Genomic DNA, 25,563 nt, shown 5'->3' with positions numbered 1-25,563 from the left:
AGCAGTAGCAGAATTATCAATGTGACATGCAGTAGATTTTGATGTTGTGATCAAAGCTGTGTTGTATGCCTCAGTGAAGCTCGCTGTCCAATTTGCACATTCTCATTATGTTCTCGTTTGCACTTTATTTGATCACCCAAAATGCCACGTTGACGATGGTATTCGCAAGTGGAGGCATGGCGGGGACCCTCGCAGTCTGATGAAGCAATGGACCGGACATTGGTATAGGCCTCTACATCAACAATCAGAGTATCGATAGCAATATTACCTCAATAATATTGTATCCACATTGAATTTTGACGTTCATCCATAGTGCATATAGGGCGTTGCAGCATATTCTCCAGCTTTTCGTGCCAATTACATGTAGAAGGAGTAAAAATGGACGTGCTTAAAGCTGTACAGACGTACATCAATAAGATGATAACTGAAGTACCAGGTATGAAGGTATTATTACTGGATGCTCATACCGTAAGTTTTGGATGCGTGTTAACTTACTTCGCCTACATCTGTCATTCCATGAGAGATGGTTCAGTAGTGAGCTGGGAGACTTTAACTGACCATCGAGTTATAGACACCAATTGTATCGATGGTTACAACGCAATCCGAATTATTGGCTCATGAAGTATACTTAACAGATAGAATAGATAAGTGAGTCTTTCCTTCAAGCTCATCATTTCCTCTATGCAAACCAAATGGCGACATGTGTACTTATGATTGTAATTCATTGATCGATAGTATAAATCGAGAACCTTTGAATCATTTATCATGTATTGCTTTTCTCTCACCAAGTGAATCAAGTATACAAGCTGTTAAAGCTGAATTAACCAAACCTAGATATGGTGGATATTGGTTATGTAAGTAGATTCACCTTCTTAAATCTTAAGATGATTAAGCTGATCTAGGAGAGCTATGTATTAAGATTTTTCAAATACTTTGACGAAAAATCAGATTGAAGAAATGGCTTCTGTTGATGAATTTGAAGTGGTGAAAGAAGTGCAGGTGAGATAAATCAATCTGCGTAATATCAGAAATACAAATTTCTGATGTACAAGTCCCCATATTCATATTAATACTGATATACTCGATTTCAGGAATATTTTGCAGATTATTTAGCTCAATATCCTTCGCATTTCAGCTTGACGCAAGCTGCTTTGGCTGAAGGTGGAGATGGACCTTCCAACGTAAGTTTGACTGCCATCAATCATATCGCTTCGCTGTATATCCTTTCTACAGCTTGACTCGTACTTTCGTTGCTTATCCTTCTACTAAATGCATTGACATTGACCATATTAATTCCTTCCCGCAGCCCCCAATATTCTTACCTCCTCCGCTGCATCTTCCTCCGCCAACGCTTGCATCTCACCTTCAAGCAATATTGTCAGTACTATTATCGCTCAAGAAGCGACCTGTGATCCGATACGAACGAATGTCAAGTGCAGGCAAAAAGCTAGCCATGGAAGTCCAAGCTTCTATAAACAATCCGCCTTATAGGGAGTTGTTCGATTTTAGAAGTACACAAGGCGCAGCTCCTCTATTGTTGGTTTTAGGTGAGTTGTTCTTTCCATCCTGCTTGTACTTTCACCTCGTGTATTCTTACGCTGCTGAATGATCATTCACAGATCGCCGGAATGATCCCGTCACACCATTACTCTCACAGTGGACCTATCAAGCTATGGTACATGAGCTTTTAGGGATAAACAATGGTCGAGTCAGAATAGAAGGAGAAGAGAAGATAGAGCTGAGAGCGAGTTCGCTTCCAGCTGTTCGTATGGTTTTATTGAAGCGGGAACTGACCTATATTGACCTCGCAGGATCTGGTTCTCTCAACATCATCAGACCCTTTCTTCTCTCAAAATCTCTTTGCGAATTTTGGCGATCTTGGAGCATCAATTTCTCAATATGTGACAGAATACCAACAGCGTAATTCCTCTTTAAACCCTGGATCGAAAGATAAAGGTTCTGCAAACAGGATAGAGACTGTTGCAGATATGAAAAAATTCATAGAGGAATATCCCGAATTCAAAAAATTAAGTGGGAACGTAACGAAACATGTGACTCTTGTTGGAGAATTAAGTAAAATAGTAGAAAGGGATGGATTACTGGAAATAAGTGAAGTTGAGCAAAGTTTGGCTAGTGTTGAAAGTCACGCCAGTGATCTGAGGGTGAGTCATAACAACCCTTGTTAGAGTGATGATATAAGCTGTATCATGGAGTAATGTGGCAATAATAAACACGACAGTTAAAGCTGATTTCGTATAACAATTTCATAGTCTGTACAAACTTTAATATCATCACCTAAAACTCGTTCAACAAATAAATTAAGATTAGCAATTCTTTACGCATTAAGATATCAAAAATTAATAGGTAATCAAATACCACAAGTTATTGATAATTTAATTTCAAATGGAGTTTCAGCGGATAAAGCAAGATTAGTTTATATAATGTTAAATTTTGCAGGAGCAGATATACGTCAAGATGATTTATTTATGAATGAAAACTTTTTTTCAAGGGGAAAATCTGCATTAAAAGGTTTAAAAGGTGTTGAAAATGTTTATACAAGACATGAACCTCATTTGACACAAACTTTAGATTTACTTTTAAAAGGTAGATTAAGAGATAATAGTTATCCGTTTGTTGATGGTGATGAAGCTGCTCGTACTCAAAAGTGAGTACAATTCAGTTTTCTCACAATTGACAATTTAGCTCATATCATTTGGTTGATCAATTATCAGACCACAAGATATTATCATTTTTATGATTGGTGGAACTACTTATGAAGAAGGACGTGCTGTAGCTTTGTTAAATCAAAAATTGCAAAATGAAGCTTCTGGTGGACCTGGTGGAACTAGAATATTACTTGGTGGAAGTATGGTCCATAATTCATCTAGGTGAATTATAATTACATTTTCTTCTTGTATACTCGAGAAGCCAAGGATATAGTAATGCTAATGTAATTGGTCAATTTTAGCTTCTTAGATATGGTAGAGAATTGCGCTTTGAATTATCCAGATAGTATTTACGCACCACCTTTAGGACAACCTACATCTTCATTATTATCTTCTTCAAATACACCTATACCTTCATCTAGTTCAACACCTATACCTTCTTCTGGTGGAGGACCATCAATAAATTTACGTGCAGGAGGATATGAATTATCAGTTGGAGGTGTAGCTGGATCAGGAATTTATAGAACTAATCAAGATTCAGGTGCTAATGCTCAATTTGAATTACCAAAAATGGATACTGTTGCAGGAGTTGCAGGTGGTATAAGAGATGGAGCAGGTAAATTATGGGGTAATGTTAGACAAAAAGTTGAAGAAAGAGTTAGTAGAGGTCCAACCCCTCAAGGTAGGTAAATGAGATTAGTAAATTGTAAAATCCTTTGAACTTTGAATAGATCTTTGTATGATGTATTTAGTTAAGCATTATCATAGTGGTTGTTTTTATTTATTGCTACATCTCAGTCTCTTTCCCTTCGTCGACTTGTTACGTCAACTTCTCAAGTGACGTTGAGAACTAATCTTGAATTTACATCGCTTAATCGATAAGGTACAGTACAGTATTATCATCGGAGCTTGCCGTCGGTTGTTATCACGTTTGATCACGTCGTTGAATTATTGTCTTAGTTTATTCCGAAGAACCCGGTTAAAGATCCCGATGAGATAGGGATATGATGATGTGATTGATTCCTAAATTACAAGTCATTTCATTCTTTGATATCTTCAATCAAGTTTTATTTTCATTCGTTACATGTTATAATTCAATCAAAAATAGATTTCATATGTTATTTCGATTACTAAAATCAAGTAATCCTTTAACTTCAATTCCATTTAAATATAATCAAACATTACAACAACAAATTAGAAAGATGTCTGTTTTCAATACTGATAGGTGAGTTTCAAAATGGTTCATTCTTCAATGACTTTTCGTTTCAAGTGAATCAAAGTATGATATTGACATTCAACTGTAATTGTAGATTATCAGGTAAAACTGGTAAGTTGTTTATATATATATATATACTTATCATCGCATATCAATCAAGAGAGCTAATTATGTCTATTCCACTTCCTTATCTACAGTTCTCATAACAGGTGCTTCAGCAGGTATAGGAGCAGCAACATCAATTTTATTCGCAAAAACAGGAACAAATTTAATTTTACTTGCAAGAAGAACTGAAAATTTAAATAATGTAAAAGAAAAAGTTGAAAAAGCTTATAAAGATTTTGGAAAATCAGGAAAAGTTTTAATTTTTGAAGCAGATGTTAGAAAATTTGAAGATTTAGATAAATTACCTTCTTTAATTGAAAAAGAAGGTTTACAAGTTGATATGTGAGTGGTTTTTTTTCTTTCTCTTTAATTGGTTTCTTAAAAATAATCGATTATGTTAATATAATATTACCTTTTTTCAGCCTCGTCAATAATGCTGGTATGGTCAAGGGCACTGAACAAGTTGGAGGTGAGTTTCTTCTCTTGTCGTATTCATATTAGTCTGAATATAGCTAATATGACTTTCTGATAGATATCGGTAAGCTGCTATCACTGTCCCGTTAAACCGAATGACACAAAATTCTGACGAAATTTACTATAGCCGATGCGGATATCAGCCAAATGTTCGACACCAATGGTGGGTATTTTTCCTGATACAACGTCCTGCTCGTAATCTGACTATCTTACCTGTCAGTCCTTGGTCTCATCCACTTGACTCAGATTTTCGTGAAGCAATTCAAAGCTAGACAATCAGGTGTACGTACAATCTCCTCTGCTCCTTCACTTTTTACTCCTTGCCCCAAAATACGATGAGCTGACTGTGATATGATTATAGACAATCGTCAACCTCGGCTCTATTGCCGGGCGAGAACCTTACGCTGGAGGTGCCATTTACTGTGCCACCAAACACGCTTTATCAGCTTTCAACGGATCATTATTACGTGAACTGGTCAACACCCCTATCAGAGTTATCGAGATTCAACCTGGTATGGTCGAGACTGAGTTCTCTGTTGTCAGGTTCAGAGGTGATAAGGATAAGGCAGACAACGTTTATAAGGGACTTCAACCATGTAAGTCAGACGCATCGCCATGCGCCGACGATCTTCTCGGTACTCCTTGAGTACAACGCTAAATAATGTCCTCGCAATCTTAGTGGTAGCGGAAGATATCGCCGAAGAAATCGTATGGACAGCTTCTAGACCTCCTCACGTCAACATCGCTCAGCTGTGTGAGTATGCGCACACGCGATCCTTTCAGAGAGCATGCATTACTGACTTCTCCTCTCGCGTGCGTTCATGACTGGCATAGTCGTTCTACCTGTCAACCAAGCAACTGCAACCCTCAACTACCGAAAGTAAGATCAGTATCCCAGTAGATCAGATAATAGCAAGGAGTTACGTACGCCCATTGAAATATGCATCACCGTACTGATTTTCTGGAAGAAGGATGCGCTTTGTAAGCTCGATAACACGCTTATCCATTAGCCTTCCACAAAGATTTGTTATTCTGTTTCGTACTTCACAGCAATTACATCATGTTCACCTTCGGAGACCTTATGACGATGACACTTGTCTCTCCTCTGTGCCAATGCATTTTGTATGTGTTCACAACGATATATGAGTTATTAATGTGCAAGTCAATGTTTTGCACATAGTTGTATACTGAAACATCCTTTTCAAATGGTGGGTAGACGAGTGGAGCAAACAGAGCTTCTTAAAAAGATATCTCATTTGTAAATGATTGTATGGGACAAGGACTCTACAATGGAGCGTCCATTCAAGTCAAATGAAGGCGAGTGGAGCTGAATGCTTCCTCTGAAGAGTTATGAAAGAGTCATTCTCGCTTAACCAGTGAGCGAGAAAAGAACGCTTTGAGCCTTCTCGTGTGATTCGCGTTGCGTATGCGTTCTTGACGGGAAATGAGAGAGGATAAGAGTGGAACTATGTCAAAAGGGTCTTCTGTCATCGAGGATCAAGAGAAGACAAGTGGAGTAAAGGTAAAAGGATTTTGTCTTTATTCTTCACCTTCTTGTGAGAAGGCCGTGACTATTCATGACGCTCTGATGATTTTTTCGTCCAAATCGACTCGATTTCTTATCCCTACTGAAAGAGCATTTTGTAAGTTCGATATAATCAGTCCTCGAAAAGGTATAAAAAGGGTTGAAAATTCGCTCTTCAGATCAATTATTGACAACAACATCCAAACTTATCTAATTCAATTCAATCCAATCAATCACACATTGATACATCTAACAATGTCCGGCGAGCGATCCAACACATCTTCTTCTGCTGGCAATACTAGTAACATTCCCGCCACATCTGGTCCGGGTGGAACTGTAGACCCCAGAAGCGGTTCAACAGTAAGCTATATTTCGTTCACTGCGATTTCCCCTTGTCATCATACAGAGACTGATCTATTTTGATACTTGCTTAGAACCCTACTGGGACCCTTTCGGGTGGAGGAGAATATCAGTTCCACGAGAATGACCCGTCTTATGTGCCTAGAGATCCGAGTGGCAGTGTTCAGAGTGCTGTGAATGCAGCTGCTGCCGGATTGCAAGCTAGCATCAAGAGAGGGAACGAAAGAGGAAACAACTCTTGATCCAAGTGAATATAATACTCGATCAACGATTCGCCGTTTCGAGGATCTCACAGGGTTCGGCCTATTTAATATGATTCAGTTGTCCAGGAGGAGTTTATAGCGAGTTTTTAATTCAAGTACAGTATGCATGAATTGAATTGGCGCGATCGTCCAATCGCCAATTGAACAGAGTGACAGGCAAAATTTCGAAGGCGATCGTCATGGGGAAGCGTTCCTGCTTCCTGCTTTAAATCCAGGTTGAATAGTGCACCTTCAACCTTTCAGGTGACTGAGTTGAGTAATCTTCAACAGTTGGACTTCTCACTGATCGACATTCCTTCGAAAGGTGATGATTCTGCAGATGCACAAATATGGCCCCTTCTAGACTCGCCATAGGGCGATACCCCTTTCAAACCGTTTTCAGGGGTTTTCTTGGCAATCGATGAAGATCTATGCTCGTGTTTGTTACAGACAATGAATATAAAGGAGCTTAACGTAAAACATTCCACATAGATGAAAGGTATGTAAAGGGATAAAATCCTTCCTTCCATCACATTCCAGTGCAAGAGATTGATCAAAGGGGCGGATCAGGGGAGATTAAATATATCAGGTCAATTCAATTGAGCATCTGAACAAGATCTCAACATATAAATAGCAGTACAGCTATCCAGAAGCAAGAACAAATGCTTTTCATCCAGTATTTATATATCCGCAAAAGATTGGAATTGTTTACTTGTAAGATCACTTACTAATTATTTTTCGCTTTTTATTATACCTCTTTAAAAATAATACACACTCATTACATTCATACAATATGTTTTCTACGTTATCTAGTTTTATATTCTTTTTAGTTACCTCTTCATCTTTCGACCTTGTAGCATCCGCTCCTACTTCTTTGACCTCTCGACGAGATCAAACCGACACCACTTGGGCGAGAGGTTATTACATTGTACCTGTAGCTGCAGGTGATAAATGTCTTGCAGCTTCTCAACCGAACCCTACTGCAGGTACTCAAGTAATAACCACCAATTGTCAAAATGCGTCCAAGTGGTCGATACCTCTCGTCGAATCCGGCGGTGCTGTAGTTCATGATGATAGTGGTCTTGTTCTTGATCTCGGAAACGGAAACAATAAGGATAAACTTACTGTAAGGGTCCTGTTGCTTTGCGTGATCCTTAAGGTTGAGCAGTACAGTTGACCGTAGATTTTACACTTAGCTACGAAACTTTACTGGAGACGATCAGTCTCAATTGTAAGCTCACCAAATAAAGCGTTGCTCATGAGTATGCACGGCTGATGATTGGCATATATCAGCTTCAGACACGGATCGGATAATCGACTATCTAATAATGCGACTAATAAATGTCTTGATGAGGGTGAAGACGGTCCTCAAGTTTACGATTGTTACCCTCAAAATACTAACCAAGGTCAGTCGGCGAGTATGATCACAGATAACTATACGAGTGGTTGTTGACGTCGTCCGTATCTTACTATATCACAGTTTGGCTTATTCGACAAACACCTGATGCCAAGAATATATCTGAGGGGATTCCAGTAGGATCGGAAGTTTCAACTCCGAACTCTAACCTCCAATATATCCATCGTAAGCACAATTCTCCCCCATTTCTGATTGGAGAACAGAATGACTGACAAACCGGATTTCGTATTTCGTAGCTAAAGACAGAGGAGATGTTTGTGTATCTGCCATCAGTAGTGGACCTGCTGCTCAAGACCAAGCTGGAGTCGCCTTGTGAGTGACTACAATCTAGAAGGATCATCATTTGATGGCAGCTGAGTGATCAATTGATTTCTATAGCACCTATTGCGCCGGAACGGGCTTTTCAAATAGTGGAACCAACACATCTCAAGATTTAATGCAATGGTCTCTTCCAACTACTGATCCTGATCAGGTCAGACTTGGTTCTTCTGGATTATGTCTCGAAACCGGAGCCAACATCGTCAATAGCTACGGCTACGAAGAATTGAAAGTCGCGGATGGTATGGCAGTAAAAGTCGCCACTTGCGTTGATAATTCAGAAGGTCAAAAGTGGACTTGGGATGGTCAATTACTCAAATCCGCCATCAAATCCTTAGGTTAGTCAATTTTCCCGCATGTTGGATTAACAACCGGGGTGAGCTAATTGGTGAATGATATTCACTACAGATCAATCAGATCAAGCAGGTCAATGTCTTAATTTCGCTGCTGTGGCTGGATATGTTAAGATGGACAACTTCCTCAATTTACGACCGTTGCAGACTTGGGGCTGTTCCACTCAGAATGAGAATGAGCTATTCGTGAGCATTTAAGACCTAGAATTGCTCGGACTGGGTACTGACATAATCCATTAGCGAGCGTATTAATAATCTGATCGGGTCGGGAGACTCCTCAAATTCACCGCTATTCGTTTCTACCCTCTTCAAATGAGGGAGGAGCATCTCAGTGTTTTTATCGTGTTGTTGCCCGTTGATTTTATCAAATTCGATTTCCCTTTCTCTCGTTCTGGATCGTCAGTCAGTAGACCCCCTTGTACATAATATACCAGTATGAAGAGATGCATCTATACCCGTACATCGATTGCATACGCTTTAATCTGAGGTCAAACACGACTATTCGGCTGCTCGCACAGTACCAAAGACATGTTGTAGCCTGTTTGTTGATTGCACCACTTCCTTATCCAATCTAGCATTGTCTGGTACTGGCCTATAATCCAGGCTGTAAGGGAATCTATCGAGTGACCACTTGCTTGGTTGACCGTCTTTCAAAACTTTGAGACGTATTGTATGCGAATTTTCTATCGTGACCATATAAGCATTGTAGAGAGAGCTAAGAAAACTATCACTCACTCAGATTAGGTATATACACTTGACAATCCTCCACTTTCAATTCTCTTGATCCCCTTGATCCCCAGGGTATCATTTCATGACCAACATTTGTTAATTTGAGAGAAGTCTTTCCTGCTTGTTCCGAGTTTTTAGGCTTGATTTGAACCATATTTATCCTAGTTACTATCCTAGTTGAGGATGCTATCAAACCCAATAATGCCACAGTCACTATACCATAGATCAATGGTTGAGCCGAAGAGAATATTGCGCTGGTGAAACTCATACTGAGTCTGGATAGTATATTTCTACGAGATGGATGTACCGATTTAGCACGATTAATCTTTGATCATCTAATTCAGATAAAGAGCTCTTGATAGCAACTCACGCTTCTTCCTGCTTCCTCTTATTCTCCTCTATTATCTTCTTCTCATCGGCCGTGTATTCTTTCTTTGGGACATCTGGTAGTGCTATATATGCAATAACGAATAAACCCCAAATGCCAGCTGCGAAAAGTAATAACGGAGGTGAAAGATCCGGAGGTCTAGCAAATAATGTACGTTGTAACGTTATTGTATTTGGAGATGTTGAGACTATTTCATGCCATGGCCAAGGTTGTTGTAAGGGGATTGTATATTTGGATTTAGTCGTTTTAGGATTCAGTAAATCTTGCATCTTCTTTGCATAGGCTGATTTTTCGGCATCTGTACCTGCTTGATATCGAGGAGTAGAGTGAAGAGATCTGAGAATTAGGCGAGATTTAGGTAACGAGAAATTTCGTGTTGAGCGGGAGCTTGTAGCTCGACCAATGGCGGAATATGAGACACGATTCATCTTCGTATATTGCCGGTGACGTTCAATTTGAGCAGTCGACCAGTTCTTAATGTTGGTCAGAACGAAATTGATTAGCAGATTGGCTTAACGTTACGAAACTGATGATCGTCGAAATAATGCGCTCTTTCCGAACCAAAAATCAAAATACGCGAAAGACGGAATCAAATCCGTTATTGTAGGTTATGATCTACTGGTGATGGAAGCATACGAGCCGATGCTATCACGACGAAGGGCGACGCTTGAAAAGAGAAAAGCAGTGACGGATAGTATCGCGCGATAGTATCGTCAGATTGTGACACTTTCGGTTATCATGAGTTGCATGACCTAAATCCTGTCATTCATTGTCCTTCGAATTTCCCAAAAACATGCCTTAACCTACTTGGAGACAGCACAAAAGGTTTATCTGTCTTATCAAGGAACCTACTGTACCTGGTATCTACTATATACGGCTGACCATCTGAGAATCTACGTGCTTTGGCATCATTGACATGTATACTCAATATCATGTCTCCTTCTTTTTGATGGGCTGGAAATTGCGAAATCATCATATCAGTAAAAGATGATCTTTAATTGGTGAATATCTCTATGAACTTACGTCCTGATATCGGTATGACTCGAAGACTTTCCAAACGTAAATCTCGAGGTTCTTTGCTTAATCCTCTCAATAAGGTTTGTTTGACAGTATTCATTCGAAGATATATCTCTTCCTTACCATTTGCATTTGAAGGTATAATTCTACATTGATCTAGCTTTGTAACGATGTTAAGTGTTTTCGTCAATCTCCAAATACCAAAAGCAGCTCCTCCTAATGCCCAAAAAGGTGTTTGAACATATAGAATGTGTTTGATCGTTCCCCATACTCGACTGGTGATATGAACCTGGATTAGCTTTTCGGCGTAATTCGCATGAAAATCTCGTTGAGAAGTACAGCACCGTGGAAGTAAAACATGGGTTCTTGCACAGTTCTGATTCACTTACGTTCCATAACCAGTCCCATTTTCATATTTCCATAAAGTTTGATATTCTCCACTATTATCAGGTAACCAAAACCATTGAAATCCAATAAAAGCAGCAAAAGCACATCCAAATAATTTAAAAAATGGATTAAAATTTATTGGTTTTTCAAATATCGTTCGTATTTCTATTATCTTATCTTTTGATCTTGTATTCAAAGGCTGATAAGGCCATGAATTTTCAAAATCTTTCCACTGTTTTGATCTCGAATGATTTGTTATATGATTGGTGGAGCTCGATGATGAAGGTGAGGAGCTAGGAGCTTGAGTTGGTTGTATAGGATTTATAGGCTTGGATATTGGAGCGAATAAGGTACTGGGATTTTGCTTGCCTGAGAGATAGTACTGACTTATCAATATCTGTTCGGTTATTGAATATGGGAGAGAAGATGATGCTTAATGAACTTACCCTTGCCTTTCGAAGCGACCTCTTTCGCTTCACGTCGTGCACAAGCATGTATCAATCTCGTTGGTACTTTAAATAAGAGTGAAGGGCGAATGGAAGTTGTGACATTCATTTCGTCTATTTGAATTAACCTCTTGTAGTGTTGTAGTCGCAGAGACTGCCTGAAATGTTATTGCAATTCAAGCGGTTAAGAGAGAACAACAACATTTCGAACTTTTTCTCGTAAATCGGAATCAACGGAAAAATAACGGAAAAACAGGCATCTTCTTGATAACAGAGCCATAATCATCTCAGAATCATGCATTCGTACTTCAAGCATATAAGGACGCTTTTACAAGGATCTGCTCTATTGGAATTCAGAGCTTCAAATTCTTGACATGTATGCATGCAACGATCCGAAGTGATCCACATGGTCCTAAAGCTCATCATCCAATCTCCGAGATTCTTCCAACATCTCTTCTATGATCTCCTCGTTACTCTCATCATTTCCTACAATATCCTTCGAACTCGAATCATCTTGCAAGTGGCGATCTAATGGAGAATCACAAGAACCTGCCGCGCCAGTGTTGGGATTTGCTGCTAAATCATCTACACTCGCAGCCAAAGCTCCTACACCGACTTCTTGACCTTCAAGCTTAGCCGCGAAGGTAGCTATTTCACGATCGTATAAATCCCATTCAGGAATTTGCCGCGCCCTAACGAGTTTGGGCTCTTTCTGCTCAGTGATGAATTGTCAGCTGATATTCCGTGTCTACAAATCCAGCAGCTGAGCTGAGCTTACTGTTAATGGATTTTGACATAAATCAACTGAACATAGATATCAGCTTATCGCCCAAAGATTGTTACATTTATCATCTGGATACTACTCACTAGTCTTTGCCGTTGCCAAGCTCTCATCGCTACACCAAGTCTGACACCATAACCAATCCTGATCTAAGGTCCATATGGGTATTGTGTCCTGCATGGAATTTGGTAGATCTTGATCGAGATTTGCCAATGATCCTGGATCAGCTGACAAAGCGTGATATTGTCCTCTTAATCGGTCCTAAACGGGAAACGTGTTCATCAGCCTCTTCCTGAAACAGAGATTGAATGCTGCACATACTCCAGTAGCTAATTGTCTAAATCTCTTGAGATCAACCACGTAAAGCGCACTGAAACGCCACGATTCAGCTTGTATCTCACTTTTGATCGTAGCTGCTCTGGATAGCTGACTAACCTGATATGATATGGTCTACCCCTTAAAGCATCTCGCCAATAACCAGTCTTCCAGAATCTGAAACCTTCCATTTCCTGTCTACTATCTCCCATTGGGGCATATCCATAGACTCTACCATGAAGGTCCACATCAACAAGCTCTTTCATATCGGTTCGTACAATTTGATCGGCATCGACAAAGATCACTTTGTCCAAATCTTGTGGAAACAGTACATCCAGGAAAAGGATTTTATACCTGAATCATTAATAATTGGATGTCAGCTGCGCTTTTGATCTGAAGTCGGAAAATCTTTGCTGGCTGTTGTACTCACGCCCAAATTATACGTTGCTTTTCAGTTTGAGCCCTTAACCAATGAGGCCATTTATAAGTGACAAATTCATATTGGAATCCGTATTCTTCAGCTAACTTCGGTATAAACTCCTATATACGGTATTCAATCAGTCATTCACACTCTCGTATGTTCGAGATCAGGACTCACTATGAAGGTAGGCGACAAGAAGTTCTCCTATTTAAAGGCACTGGTTATCAGCTTCGAAAGGGCTGCATCGTGAATAAGGTTCTTGACGTACGATGAACCAGAATTTGACCGTACTTTCGGTATGTTTCATGACACTCAGAATCATGATCGAAGCGAACCTCTACCGTCAGACCATGTATCAGCTATCATGCTTGACTCTCCGCATCGCGTAGCCGATCTCACCTCATACAATAATCCCGAAGCAACGGTAAAGATGTTTATATCCGCATGTCTACTTCTCGGTTTCGTTGAAAGGACTTCAGTTGAAAGTCCGACCATCGACTTCATCCTTGATTCAACATAGACAGTCAGCCAACTAACATCGTATATTGATGAAGAAAGATAGCTCACTTCGAAAACACAGCTCCAGCGAATGATTCATCCGATTTACGTTGTTCTTCCTCAAGTACATCCGCTCTTTCCATACCTTCCCGTCTAACAAAACGAGGTAAGATGGTATTTCCTTCAAAGCTATCCAATACAACTCCTGATCCAGTGATATTCACACTTGCACTATCCCATCCATCACTACCTACAGATTCCAATTCATATACTTCCCTTCCTCTTCCGGGTCGTATAGATAAATCATAAACTCCTGGTATGGCCTTGAATTGAAAGTAACCCAAATTCGCCATGACCGACGTATCTGATGCAACTTCCAGGCCGTTTTTGGTCAATTGAAGTTGTACTCCTCTCGGTGGAGCATTACTGGACTCTCTAGCATGTCCTTCAATCAGAAGCTGTTTCAGAGAGAATGAGATGTGGATTGGAGAATGAACATTAGTGAAAACGAGGTTATCGAGATCGTAAGGTGATGTTTTGGGTGAGACTATCCAAGAAGGAGGAGCGTCGAGACCGAGTGTATAAATGGGAGTCGAAGGTAAATCGAGGAATGTCACCCCGGGCGCGATGACATTACTACGTAGCAAACGAGATATAAGTATTCGCCTAATTGAGTTGGTAGCCGACTCACCCATCAACGTCGAAGGACGGCTTAGAAGGCAAAGAAGATCGATAAAATCTTTTCAATTTCACCTAAATCATGTAGGAAGGGTCAACGTATGTTATCGGGGAATGTGAGAAGTCACCCACTTCAGTCATTTGCGGTTGAGGCCCAAGATAAACGCTTAGAGCTACATTTTCCATTTCCGAGAGAGTCTATAACCCTGGTCAGCTCATATTATGAGGATTCCTCATGATTTAGACATACGTGCAACACGGTAGACCACTTTTGGGCATTCTCCGATATCGGATCTACAACCACAGCAACGTCAAGTATAGCTTTTTCAGCATCACCATGCTTGAATGACCTGACACGCCTCCAGTCAGCTGTCTCGTAATATCCAGCAGTCATGCAAGTAGGGCTTACAAAACACCATCGTCAAGGTGCCTATATAATCGAGATCGAGCGGCTTGAGCAGGTAAGAAAATGCCTTCCGCAGAATCTGGCTTATAAGCGGAAGCAATGACCGAGGAAGTGACACTGAGTAGAGTAGACAAGGTAGGTCTACATGTCCAGAAACGTTCAGCTGAATTTCCGCACTGCTGCCGGATGACTTACCTGTCAAACACAGAGATATCCTCAAACATGGTTTGGATGATTTCGATGACTAGCTTAGCCCTCTTTCGATATTCATATGCTTCCAGGGAATCAAAGTCTTCCAGTATAAAGTTTTGTGGAGTAAGCGGTCCTACAAGCTGTGCCAGGAGGGTAATGCATGAGCACCCATAAACTCTCTAATGAAATAGCAGAGCTCACTCGACCGTTCACCAACAAGTGAGGCTTCCCGTCCCTCAAGCCCATCTTTTTAGCAATGTCACTGCCAACCTTCCAGAATTCAGCAGAAGCAGCAATATCGATCTCCGTTATCCCGCTCAAAACGGTGTTCAACAGCGGGTGACGCTCGGAGGATTGATATTTCTGGGCATCATCCGTGACAGAGATTATACGGCTTTCACCGTCCTTGTTGATTTCCAAATCGATATCGACGCAGTTTCCTTCACAGTCATTGGTAATTTTGAGTCTGTCAAGATTATCGTCACTCCTGTCTAAGGATTCCAGCAGCTCGGACAGATCCTTTGCCGAGGTTGTTGACAGTAAAGAAGCAGCATGCAATTGATAGAGTGCAGTGGACAGTCGGTATCGGGATCTTGGGATCGATGGGTCATCAAATGGGATATGTACAAATCCAAGACGACTAGCACCATCCGGAGTCTTGGAAAGATCATCAGCTTGATTGCTTGGCAGTGCGGTTGTGGAGCTGCGCAGTTTTACCTGTATATGCTTCAATGCGCCCCCTACTACTCTTCTACCCTCTTCAGTGTCTAGATCACCTACGACCCACATGGAAATAGGTGTAACGCCTCCTCCGCCTATATTCGATTGAAAGTTATTAGCAAATCGATCTTTCAGTTCGACTTCGGAGACATATTAGCTCACTGGGGTATACGAAATCCGTAGTCAGGCGCTTCGTGATATCACCCTCGAAAAGATCAATCAAGTTGAAGATCTTGAGTTTACCTTCACCTTGACCAGGGTTAATAAGCTTGTTCCTACGTTTGGAAGAGGATGGTAAATCATAGAAATAGTTTGACACATCTTCAGGTTGTTCCCCAATCATCAGCTGTGTAAAGACGTAAGCTTCTTGTTCATTATACTTGAAGTATGACTGACCTGTTCTTGCAAGAGAGCAAGCTGAGTAGCCATTTCTGATTGTACAATGGCGGTCCAATGCTAAGCCCGACCATAAGTTTACTGCGAATATCAACGAGAAGTAACACTGCTTACCCCGCCCATGATGGTGTGTTTTCCATTGATGAAAAGATGTCCTTGTTTAGACTCTTCTGCTGTCGCCATCAATCTATTCATATAATCCACGGTCTTTTCGAGGTGAGCATCGTACAATTCGCTTGAGAGCAGCTCATCGAAAGGTAAGGCTGCTTTAGGTGACGTAGAAGCTAGCATATCGTAGGCCGCTCGAACCGCATCAAGAGTGACTGTACCTGGCACAGTAGGAGAATGAGGAGTCGATCCAGCGAGCTGGACCCTTAGTCAGCGAACCTGCTTTAGCCGTATCTTCCATAACGTACCGAAAGGAATAGATCCTTTGTTGCACCTCTTCCGAAAGTTTGGACGACATAGTGAAAGATTTTCGCCATCTGGAAGGCTATTGTCAAGATCAATTAGTTCAGGCCTCAATGCAAGAAGGCGAGGCAAATACTTGCAAATATCGACCTGATCAAGATTGAACATAGGTACTATGCCGAATCTGATCGGTAGACCACGTTGTATCATGGGACTGATAGCATTGGCGATAATGTCCAAAGAGGAGACTTGAGAAAGATCAAGTACGAAGATCAAATTCCAAGTATTCTTTCGGACTGTATGGAATTGGCCAGGGTAGACTTGTCTCAAGTACTATTGAGGGCACATGAGCACCTATTTCGTACTGATAAGCGCAAAACTCACCCCTCCAAGGCTTTCCGGCCAATTTTTGTACCTACGGTACTATTATCAGCTAGAATCTCGGCCTTGAGAGGAGTTTACTGACCTCTTGTCTTTCTCGATGTTGTTCCAGTATACTATTACATCACCCCCCTCAGATCTATCACTTGCATCGACGATACCTTCACCTCGCGAATCCTCAACTTGTGCTTCTCCAATGACAGGATCACTAATGAGTTCGATAGCCTGTTTAGGTGTAAGCCCGAGGGAGGTTAAAGAGAGGACATGGTGCCTTTCAGCACGAATGGCACGAAGAAGTCTATCACGGGGAGGGTATCAGCATGACAGGACCAGTGTATGGTCACTATATAAGCACTTCAAAATTCCTTACTCACCCGTAAGCGTCGAGACCTTCGTTCCAAGCCTTTCCGTTGATATAAATTGCTTCCGCGACATTACCTCTTTGCAATAACTGCCTGGTCTTGCCTCGAATTTCATCCGAAACCTCAACTCGTCGAGCCAGGGCAGCAGAGTACTTTGGGAAGTCTTGTGAGAGTTCTTTCAGTGATATGAGAGGATCCGATGAAGATTTAATCAAGGTTGCAGCCTTGAGTCCGAGATCTACCGTATAACGCTATACGATCAGTATCCTCCTAATCGGCCAGCGACAGAAACAGGGCGAGAGAAAGTAGAAATCGCCAAATTCACCTCTAATCTCATCACTCGTCAATGGAGTGGAAAGATCACTCCATGGATCTTTACCCAGGACCTTGTCAAACATTCCTTCTTCTACGTCTTGATCACTCTTGATGACTTTTTGATTATCGGATTGTGATTTAGATGTCCCCGTTAAACGATCATCCACAACTAAATAATCTGTTTTCTTGAGAGCCATCTCTACTCCCCATCCACTCAAAGGTGTTTTCTTGGTCTCATCAATAACTGAAGGTGGGAGATACCGTATAACATAGTTGAAATTTGGGTATTGCGTTTCATGATATGCCAAATAATTCAATAAATTTACTGAATTTTCTGTATTCGGAGTGTAATATAGAATTGCCGTTGATGAGGTCGTGCTTGACGGAGAGGATAGATGATCAAATGGCAATACTTCGATTTGAGCGTTTCTATATATTTGATGGTCGAGTGTAATCAGTAAATATTCCTTTCTTTCGAGGAAGAAATTTTATACAAATGATGTTTGAAACAACGTAGAGGGAAATAATCAAGACTCACGAATGATAAGACCCTTCTTCAATACTCAATTCTACATCTTTTTTGAAATCATCAACCCAACAGAATCCTTTTCCTTTCCATTCAACCCATCCATTCTCTTTACATCTATCTACCCCTAAAACATTTTCTTTAGGTCTAATAAAACTTTCATACCATGAATATTGAGATAAAATTTTAGGTATATTAGTATGTAAACTTAAAGCTAAACTGAAAGTTTCTTTTGAAATTGAATTTGATAAAGTAGGATGAGAATCAATCAAATCTAAAATTGATGATAATAAAATTTCATCAGATTCTAAATTTTCTTTAGAAAGTTCAGAAATCAAATGAAGGAATGGAAAGTAATTTAAAGGTGATTCTTCATATATTGTTTCTCTAATATTCAAATAATCTGATTTAGCTTTTGTGTGCTGAGATGATTTCCTCGTTGGAACTCACAAAATTTCCAATAATAAGGGTGGTGCAGGCCAAGCTGTTTCCAAAGATATTCTGACTTGAGGTGTATTTGCCGTGGCTAGGCTGGTGAAGCCCAGCAGAAATCCTATTACAGGCAGAATCCCACTGGATCTCCGCATCTCAACCTGTGTGAAGAATCACTATAGCTTGATCAGCCCTTTTTTGCTGTCTTCGTGCTCCTATATTTGGTCTCTTAGTAGGAATGTCATTCTTGTTACTTTCGGTTATTCAAGCTTCGAGTGACGCGTAGATAGAAAGTCATGACGTGTCATCTAAGCAATAATCGGTTATCACCGTGACACCAACGAGGAAGCTTTGACGAGTAAAGGACAAGGGGGTATGTACATGCATACAACAAGGACTATCAATATATCCAAGGAATTCTCGACGAGTTGTATCAGTCTACAAAACAAGAACTCATTAATCATATTCGGTCAAAGCTTGTTGAGCTTCTTCTTCGGAAATCTTTGAAACCGACTCTCCTTCCGCCTCGAATTCTGATAGGTTTGGCAGACGATTAGCATATTGCGGGTTTGCATGTCGGGTTGCAAGGAACTCACTGTCCCAGAAATCTTTCTTCTTCCCATTCTTGATTTTCTTTTCCAACCCTACAAGGTATTCATTATAAGTTTCTACTTCCTCATACATCAAAGCTGTACTTCGCATCTCTTTTAAACATTCAATCGCTGTTGAATAATTCTGATAAGAGAAACTAGATTGAATATTTTCTTCTACTACGGCACCTAAATCTTGAATTGCTTTACGGAAAACATCACCTTCACCTTCGATTAAAGTTTTGAAATCTTCTAGAGGGTTTTCATTACTTATCAACCTTCCTGCTTTCGGTTTTACTCTGCTCATCGGCTTGTTTGCGGAATGAGACGGTGGAGGAGATTGCATATCTTCGTCATCTGACTCGATGAATCGTGGATTTTCTGAACCTTTGATAGGTGATGGTCTTTCTCTTTTGGGTTTTGTGGCTTGAGACGAAGATTCAGCTTTGACTTTCGTTTCTGTTTCGTCAAATAGCTCATCGATATCGATACTGTCATAACATGTTGGCTTTGCATCTGCCGCAATCATCCAGATCGAGCCGCATTGACTTACTACCCTTCATCTTCTCTCAATCCCTCTTTCTGAACCTTCTTCCTCGTCCTGGGTGACACCTTCTTGATATTTAGCGCATCTTTTAGCTTCTCCGTCACGTCGGTGATTCTGTCCGCAATTTCATCAGGGGTATCGAAGTACTTGGTCAATTCAGGGTGAGGCGGGCCGAGCGGATCAGCATCCAGATCCGAAGTCAAAGAAGCATGGAAGATAGCTTCCTTGATACGGTGAATCACTGGATTATACGATTTCTGGGTCTCGAACCATCTCGGCGATTCATCTTCTGCTTCTTCCTCTTCATCTCCTGACATTTCCTGATCTTCTTCTTCGTCTTTCTTTCGCTTGGCTTGTTCTCTGGCATACATGTCCAGATCCATGGACTGGACCAAGTCATCCATGAGTTCGCATTGTTCGTCTGTGGGCAACAAGGGATGTTCTTTGACTACCTTGCCGGTAGCGGTTTTGTATGTTGTTAGAGAAGGGAACCAAAAATTATGCTCATCTTCTGCAAACGGCAGCTGGACGGATCATATCAGCTGGCCTGAAAGGGCCTCGATGGCTATCCGCTCACCTTGACCCAATACATATAATCCAATCTCTTGCCTTCGCCTGGGAAATCCATAGCAGGCAGACATAATCCAATAACAGGTTCTGCTTGATCCTTAAGTACCCATCTTACGACCGCACACATTCCTCTAAGCTCCATACCTTCCACTAAAGCTGAAAACTGGATTTGACCTTTCGGCGATGTCAAATCCGGCCATACGAAACGCACTTCTCCCATCAGTAAATGTCGCTTGATCTATCAGGTTCATGAATTTTATCAGCTTATATACCCTACAGTCGACCTTCAAACCACTTACAGCATCTTTCGGAAAGAATCCTAAAATCTCAACTCCCTTTTTAGTCTCCATAGGCTCAAATGTATCAGCTTCCATAGGTACCCAAGTCGACCCAAACCTCCACGCCTTCACTATATCCTCCTTCTCTACAAATTCTTCTTCATCGTCCTCCTCAGCTTGGGCCTGACTAGCTTGTTGAGTTGCTTCATACGCTTGACTCGCCATCTGACTGGATTGTGGCACATTGTCGATCTTCTTTACTACATACGTGGAATGTGATTTGACTTCAGCGGAGATGAGATTAGCAAAATCTTCCAATCTAGGCGGACCTTCTCCCTGAGATTGCGATTGATTGATCAAGCTTGACATGAGCTGATTCGAGCTATGCCTTTGACTACCCAATGATGGTCTATTAGGTAATTGCAATTCCATGGCCGATTTCCAAGCTTTCGATAGTGTCGGTGGACGAGCTTTCATAGTTGCTTTTGAATATTTGATTGGTATCGTTATAGCTTGTTCGGCATCTACTTCAGAAGACCCAATGTGTAAGTCTATACCGGAGACTGTACCATTCACTACCGCTGGTCTTGGTAGTCGAGATTCTAACAAAGCCTCATCGAATGTTTCGAGAGTTGGAAGCATCTCCTCTGACTCAGTCGTCTTGGATATTCGTTCATGAAGCATAGAGACGAATGTTCGCCAGAATTTTTCTGACAAACGTTTATTTCTAGATTTTGACTTATCCACTGCTTCATTTATAGGTTGAAAGTCGATGCCAACAACCGACAAGCGAACACCGTCATTATCGAATCTCTCCATTGCCTCTTCATATTCGTCCTGCCTGAATGCGCTCTCACCTACAATGCGACAAGGTCAGTCAGCTCGCCTTACATCGCTGAGTCGTTAATGAGCTCACCATCCGTGATGAGTACAACCTCCAACGCCCAACTCTTGGTATGTTTATGGATATGTATCATGTCAAGCGCAACCATCAATGCAGATACAGCTGAGAGCGTGCTTCAGCTTGCCGTTTGTACGGGAAGAAGGATTGAAGCTGACTTACGATTTCCCTCATATTCCCCTACATCCAGATTCATTACTACTTCCAATGTCTTAGGTTTGGCAGTTTGTATAGCTACATCGGATGATACGTTTGCATAAGGTGGATCTTCGTTTGTCGGATCCTGTTTCACAAAAGCCATATTTGCTTGATTGTTGGTCTCTGCATGCAATAATGAGCTGAATGTCGTCCAATGAAGCAGGAAGAAAGACTTACTTCCTCCATAGCTTAATATGCCAACAGCTTCGGTTTTCCTTCCACTAGATATCTACGTTGAAGAGCTATCAGCTGACATAATCGCGCGAAGAGTCCAGCTGAGGTACTCACTCTAGGTTCACATTTCCTTGCCACATATTCCTTTACTAATTTCAGTTTCGGTACTTTACTTTCACTTCCTGGGTCTGCCTTTGTTTCACCCATAGAAGGGGAAACATCAATCGCGTAAACCGATAGGGTGTATCCCGCTCTATCGGACGGCATTTCGGTTGAGTTGGTTTCTACGATTTAGTCCAGAAGTCTGTCGAGCCAAATCCGTCCCAAGCACATTTCACCATTCAATCTGAACTTGCAATAATGTAAACAAATAGCTGAGCTGAGCCATATATAATGTTGATCCCGTTGACGTAACTCGCTTCGGAGGTCAATCAGTCTCCGATATGAGATCTAAAAATGGGAGATCAAAGCGCCAAGACAAAGGAAAACACGTGAGAAAGGCATGTATGACGTGTTTGTGAAGCAAAATCCACTAGAGCTAAGCATAAAATAGAATCTTATCGAAGCGGTGCTATGGTATTTTCGACTTATATATTCGTAACATTGCTTGAAGCAATTTACCTTTAAACCACAATAAACTCTGATATCTTGCCACTCGAGTATCTATATTTCGCTCATTATCATCAGAGAACACGCAATATGTCAAGAGCAGCATTGCTCTTTCTAGTCATCGCGCTTGTCGCGTTATCTTTCACACCGGGTGTAGCGGCTTTTGGAGCTGGTGAGTCAGGTTGCTACCCCTGATTATATATTGTAAGCTTACAATTTTCTCAACAGGTAATATTCCTGGCTATTCCTATCTCGAAGAGAAGGCTTTCCGACATGGTGATATTGAGGACATTATCGGAAACTTGATGAAAGCTGCAGGAGGTGGATTCTTATCTAGAGGAACGAAATTCACTCCTCTTGATGTTAAACGAGTTTATTTGTGAGCAAACTCTTTGTAATACTCCTTGTCAATGCGTGGCTGACTTCTAAGCAGTGGTAACTGGCTCCGAGACTACTCCCAAGTGAGCTTTCAGCTGTTATTACTCTGTTCTTCATTGATTAAGTAATCTAGCTGATATTGGAACGGATCAGGCTGTAGATGTTGGAGCTCTCAAAAAGACCAATCTCCAGACCATTCTCAATGTGGTCATGGTTCTGGGCTTCCTCGGTATCGGTTACGCTACTGGAGAATTTGAGGTCACCAAGGAGAGATTAGGATGTTACTTGCCCACAGAACATATCGATAACCCCAAAGGATACGCTGAAGGCGAAGATGCACGACAGTATGATGATCGATTAAGAGGTCCTGTAGATCCTCGAGAATTAGAAATTGATCCTCAGACTGGTATGAAGAATTATATCGCTAATGGTGAGCCCGAATTGATCTCTTTCTTACGATCGCTAATCCTGCGGGAATCCGCAGAATTCGGCGGATGGGCAACTTCGAAAGCTTTGATCAGACAACGACTACAAGAAGTCATTCATTATGGTAGACTATTCAGATCGACTGACAACAAGGATGACTCTTACCAAGCTTTCCAGCTACTCGGCAGGGCTTTACATACCTTGTGAGCTCGCTAGGTCAATCGTTGTTCGGTTAAAAAGCTAACTACGTCACAGGGAAGATTTCACCGCTCATTCAAATTGGTGCGAACTTGGTGAGCTGGAGCTCAATAACCGTATGGAAAAAGGTATCTAACAATCCCACTAGCTCTCATTTCCTTGGGATACAATAATGTCTTCCCACATGTCGGACGAAACACTCAGATTCAAGCTCCCAACGGAAAGCGGGTTTATCCTTTGGTCACAGGTACTTTTGGTGGAGCGGACTTTATCCATTCGGTTATGGGTGAAGCCACAGACCACTTGAGTCAAGTATGTCCAAGATTTTCACGCTAGTCAACATGGTAATTTACTGATCTTCCTGTTATTGAGTAGCAATCAGTATCTGATCTGACCAAGCAAATGTCAAACGCCCGATCTATTTCAGAGGGTCAATCCAATTCCGCTGATACACTTCGACAACTATTTTTCTCCATTCCAGGAGGCGAGGGAAGCGAGATGACTAGAGAGATGGATGGAATCCAGAACATGCGAGCTGGTCAACCAGGTGGAATTGACCCTTCCCAAATGTCTCCGCAAGAACTACACGATACCCTGTGGAAGATTCTCAGTTTCAGAGACTCAGTCATGAAGCGAATCGAGGTAAGTCATATATGCGTGCAAACCGATGGGAGCAGTAAGCTGATAGCCATTGGTCTTACAGAATACCATCGACCGGATCCCCGGTTTATCAGGATTGGTGGAGAAAATCTCAAACTCAGTGTCCGTATTTATCATCACCACCCTTGAACCTTTCGTCAAGCCTCTCGTTGGTACCGCGACCGCCGCTCTGGGTCAAACATCGCAAGCCGTCATCGATTCACATGATCAGTACGAAGTATGGAACGATCCGTACGCGTCTGATCCTACTCACTCTTTCTTATCCAAGGTATGTCTATTAATGTTCCCCCGCTTAAAAGGAGCAGGACCCCTGTCTGATGTCCAGATGCGATGTAGGATCATTTCGGACTTATCCTAAATCAACCTGCCGGAGAAATCGCGCAGATTGTAGTTGAATATACCGTCAAATTGGTAGTGCAAGCTTGGGATAATAATAGCATGCCCGTTGAGCAAGTTACCGAACCTGTCTTGGAAGCTTTATTCCACCCTGAATTTCATAATGGTCGATGTAAGTGTGCTCTCCTTCGCCAACTCCATCGCAATGGGTTGGTACGGGAATCTCTAAGCTAACAATGACCTTCTTGACATCTAGCTGAGATCCAGAAGAGAATGCTCGATAAGATGAAGAATTGGATTGACACTGTGCATCAAAAACAGGAAATCCTCAACAGGTTGACTTCTGATAAAGTCAAAGCTGGCGGTAACAGGCGGATTGGGGACACTTCACAGTCTACCGGTCACGTGCATAATCAGCTATTGCCCGACGGTGGTTTGCAGCAAGTCGTCGCGTCTCACAACGTGCATGTCGTGAGTATCTTATCGAATTTTAGCTTATACAGCTGAAGCTGATCTGTGCTGTTTGTAGCCGGGTGCTCAGTACCTGAACGCTGGTCAAGACTTGTTGTCCGGGAAGAAGGTGGGTCATGCCAGATCTCAGGTCAGCCTAATATCGCACTAATTCTGCTTTGCCTTTAGCCGTGGGACCAGGGTTTTGGATCTGGAGGACCAAATGCTTGGAGAGATTTGAATCCTAACGTTCCTGAAAGTGGAATTGGTCAAGCATCAAGCTTCTACAACAATGATCCCTCGCAGAACCAACATCAAGGCCAATATGGTGGTGGCTCTTACCAGCCTCCACATCAACAACAGTATCAATCTCAAGGAGGACATGCTGACACATTCTACGGTCAAGGGTCTCAGCAACCTTCAGGGTATGGCGGACCTCCTCAAGGAGGATATAACGCTCCTTCTTATCCCTCTTCAGATGATTATCCAGGACAAGGACACCATAATCAAGGTGGATATGGTGGACCTCCGCCACTTGATCGATATGGCGGACCTCCTCCCGATCAGTACGGTGGGCCGCCTCCTGATCAATATGGTGGTGGATTTGGCGGTGGTCAACCTACTTATGGGGAACAGATGGCTCAAGGTGGTCATCATGGAGGTCACAGCGGTCATGGCGGTCATCACCGACCACCAGGACAATGGGGTAATCAAGGTGGTTACGGTGGACCCCCTGGTGGATGGCAATAAGAAGAAGAGACTTGGGAAATG

General features: G+C 41.7%; 9 protein-coding genes across 9 annotated transcripts; 5 read left to right on the top strand and 4 right to left on the bottom strand.

The window, feature by feature from the left end:
- Positions 1–378: 378 nt before the first annotated feature.
- I206_103550 (uncharacterized protein) lies at positions 379–3,356 on the top strand (the record flags this gene model as incomplete). The annotated part of the gene is made up of 11 exons (XM_070202788.1): positions 379–468; positions 572–648; positions 736–854; positions 920–999; positions 1,092–1,181; positions 1,307–1,547; positions 1,620–1,744; positions 1,812–2,162; positions 2,271–2,665; positions 2,733–2,888; positions 2,969–3,356. The coding sequence occupies 11 exons, from the start codon at positions 379–381 to the stop codon at positions 3,354–3,356; spliced, it is 2,112 nt and encodes a 703-aa protein (XP_070058889.1).
- A 512-nt stretch (positions 3,357–3,868) lies between these two features.
- On the top strand, positions 3,869–5,345 carry I206_103549 (uncharacterized protein; the record flags this gene model as incomplete). The annotated part of the gene is made up of 9 exons (XM_019153220.1): positions 3,869–3,891; positions 3,977–3,993; positions 4,080–4,329; positions 4,410–4,456; positions 4,589–4,624; positions 4,682–4,743; positions 4,823–5,057; positions 5,141–5,215; positions 5,296–5,345. 9 exons carry the CDS (start codon positions 3,869–3,871, stop codon positions 5,343–5,345), a joined length of 795 nt encoding a protein of 264 aa, XP_019013381.1.
- Positions 5,346–6,241: 896 nt separating this feature from the next.
- I206_103548 (uncharacterized protein) lies at positions 6,242–6,588 on the top strand (the record flags this gene model as incomplete). Its single annotated transcript, XM_019153221.1, has 2 exons — positions 6,242–6,346; positions 6,421–6,588. The coding sequence occupies 2 exons, from the start codon at positions 6,242–6,244 to the stop codon at positions 6,586–6,588; spliced, it is 273 nt and encodes a 90-aa protein (XP_019013382.1).
- A 793-nt stretch (positions 6,589–7,381) lies between these two features.
- I206_103547 (uncharacterized protein) lies at positions 7,382–8,992 on the top strand (the record flags this gene model as incomplete). Its single annotated transcript, XM_070202787.1, has 8 exons — positions 7,382–7,714; positions 7,785–7,819; positions 7,882–7,994; positions 8,069–8,170; positions 8,242–8,317; positions 8,384–8,661; positions 8,732–8,862; positions 8,921–8,992. 8 exons carry the CDS (start codon positions 7,382–7,384, stop codon positions 8,990–8,992), a joined length of 1,140 nt encoding a protein of 379 aa, XP_070058888.1.
- Positions 8,993–9,174: 182 nt separating this feature from the next.
- Positions 9,175–10,221, bottom strand: I206_103546 (uncharacterized protein; the record flags this gene model as incomplete). The annotated part of the gene is made up of 3 exons (XM_019153223.1): positions 9,175–9,359; positions 9,412–9,695; positions 9,776–10,221. 3 exons carry the CDS (start codon positions 10,219–10,221, stop codon positions 9,175–9,177), a joined length of 915 nt encoding a protein of 304 aa, XP_019013384.1.
- Positions 10,222–10,559: 338 nt separating this feature from the next.
- Positions 10,560–11,752, bottom strand: I206_103545 (uncharacterized protein; the record flags this gene model as incomplete). Its single annotated transcript, XM_019153224.1, has 4 exons — positions 10,560–10,747; positions 10,817–11,085; positions 11,200–11,566; positions 11,644–11,752. The coding sequence occupies 4 exons, from the start codon at positions 11,750–11,752 to the stop codon at positions 10,560–10,562; spliced, it is 933 nt and encodes a 310-aa protein (XP_019013385.1).
- Positions 11,753–12,055: 303 nt separating this feature from the next.
- I206_103544 (uncharacterized protein) lies at positions 12,056–18,632 on the bottom strand (the record flags this gene model as incomplete). Its single annotated transcript, XM_070202786.1, has 28 exons — positions 12,056–12,355; positions 12,422–12,447; positions 12,511–12,685; positions 12,746–12,794; positions 12,860–13,093; positions 13,170–13,279; positions 13,338–13,364; positions 13,429–13,497; positions 13,560–13,665; positions 13,728–14,294; positions 14,350–14,411; positions 14,469–14,534; positions 14,587–14,686; positions 14,746–14,883; positions 14,938–15,074; positions 15,136–15,591; positions 15,652–15,749; positions 15,817–16,000; positions 16,051–16,110; positions 16,165–16,416; positions 16,467–16,543; positions 16,602–16,794; positions 16,846–16,876; positions 16,928–17,140; positions 17,217–17,442; positions 17,530–17,948; positions 18,058–18,432; positions 18,496–18,632. The coding sequence occupies 28 exons, from the start codon at positions 18,630–18,632 to the stop codon at positions 12,056–12,058; spliced, it is 4,887 nt and encodes a 1,628-aa protein (XP_070058887.1).
- A 301-nt stretch (positions 18,633–18,933) lies between these two features.
- Positions 18,934–22,002, bottom strand: I206_103543 (uncharacterized protein; the record flags this gene model as incomplete). Its single annotated transcript, XM_070202785.1, has 9 exons — positions 18,934–19,010; positions 19,074–19,558; positions 19,621–20,138; positions 20,192–20,422; positions 20,484–21,319; positions 21,379–21,468; positions 21,526–21,684; positions 21,739–21,790; positions 21,850–22,002. The coding sequence occupies 9 exons, from the start codon at positions 22,000–22,002 to the stop codon at positions 18,934–18,936; spliced, it is 2,601 nt and encodes an 866-aa protein (XP_070058886.1).
- A 432-nt stretch (positions 22,003–22,434) lies between these two features.
- On the top strand, positions 22,435–25,542 carry I206_103542 (uncharacterized protein; the record flags this gene model as incomplete). Its single annotated transcript, XM_019153227.1, has 13 exons — positions 22,435–22,516; positions 22,573–22,723; positions 22,778–22,805; positions 22,876–23,152; positions 23,207–23,351; positions 23,404–23,441; positions 23,495–23,658; positions 23,722–23,988; positions 24,050–24,274; positions 24,343–24,514; positions 24,599–24,813; positions 24,872–24,922; positions 24,982–25,542. 13 exons carry the CDS (start codon positions 22,435–22,437, stop codon positions 25,540–25,542), a joined length of 2,376 nt encoding a protein of 791 aa, XP_019013388.1.
- Between the last annotated feature and the right edge of the window lie 21 nt (positions 25,543–25,563).

The sequence above is a fragment of the Kwoniella pini genome, chromosome 4 (genome assembly GCF_000512605.2).
Source record: "Kwoniella pini CBS 10737 chromosome 4, complete sequence".
Lineage (NCBI taxonomy): Eukaryota > Fungi > Basidiomycota > Tremellomycetes > Tremellales > Cryptococcaceae > Kwoniella > Kwoniella pini.
This window is presented reverse-complemented; position numbering and strand designations above follow the sequence as displayed.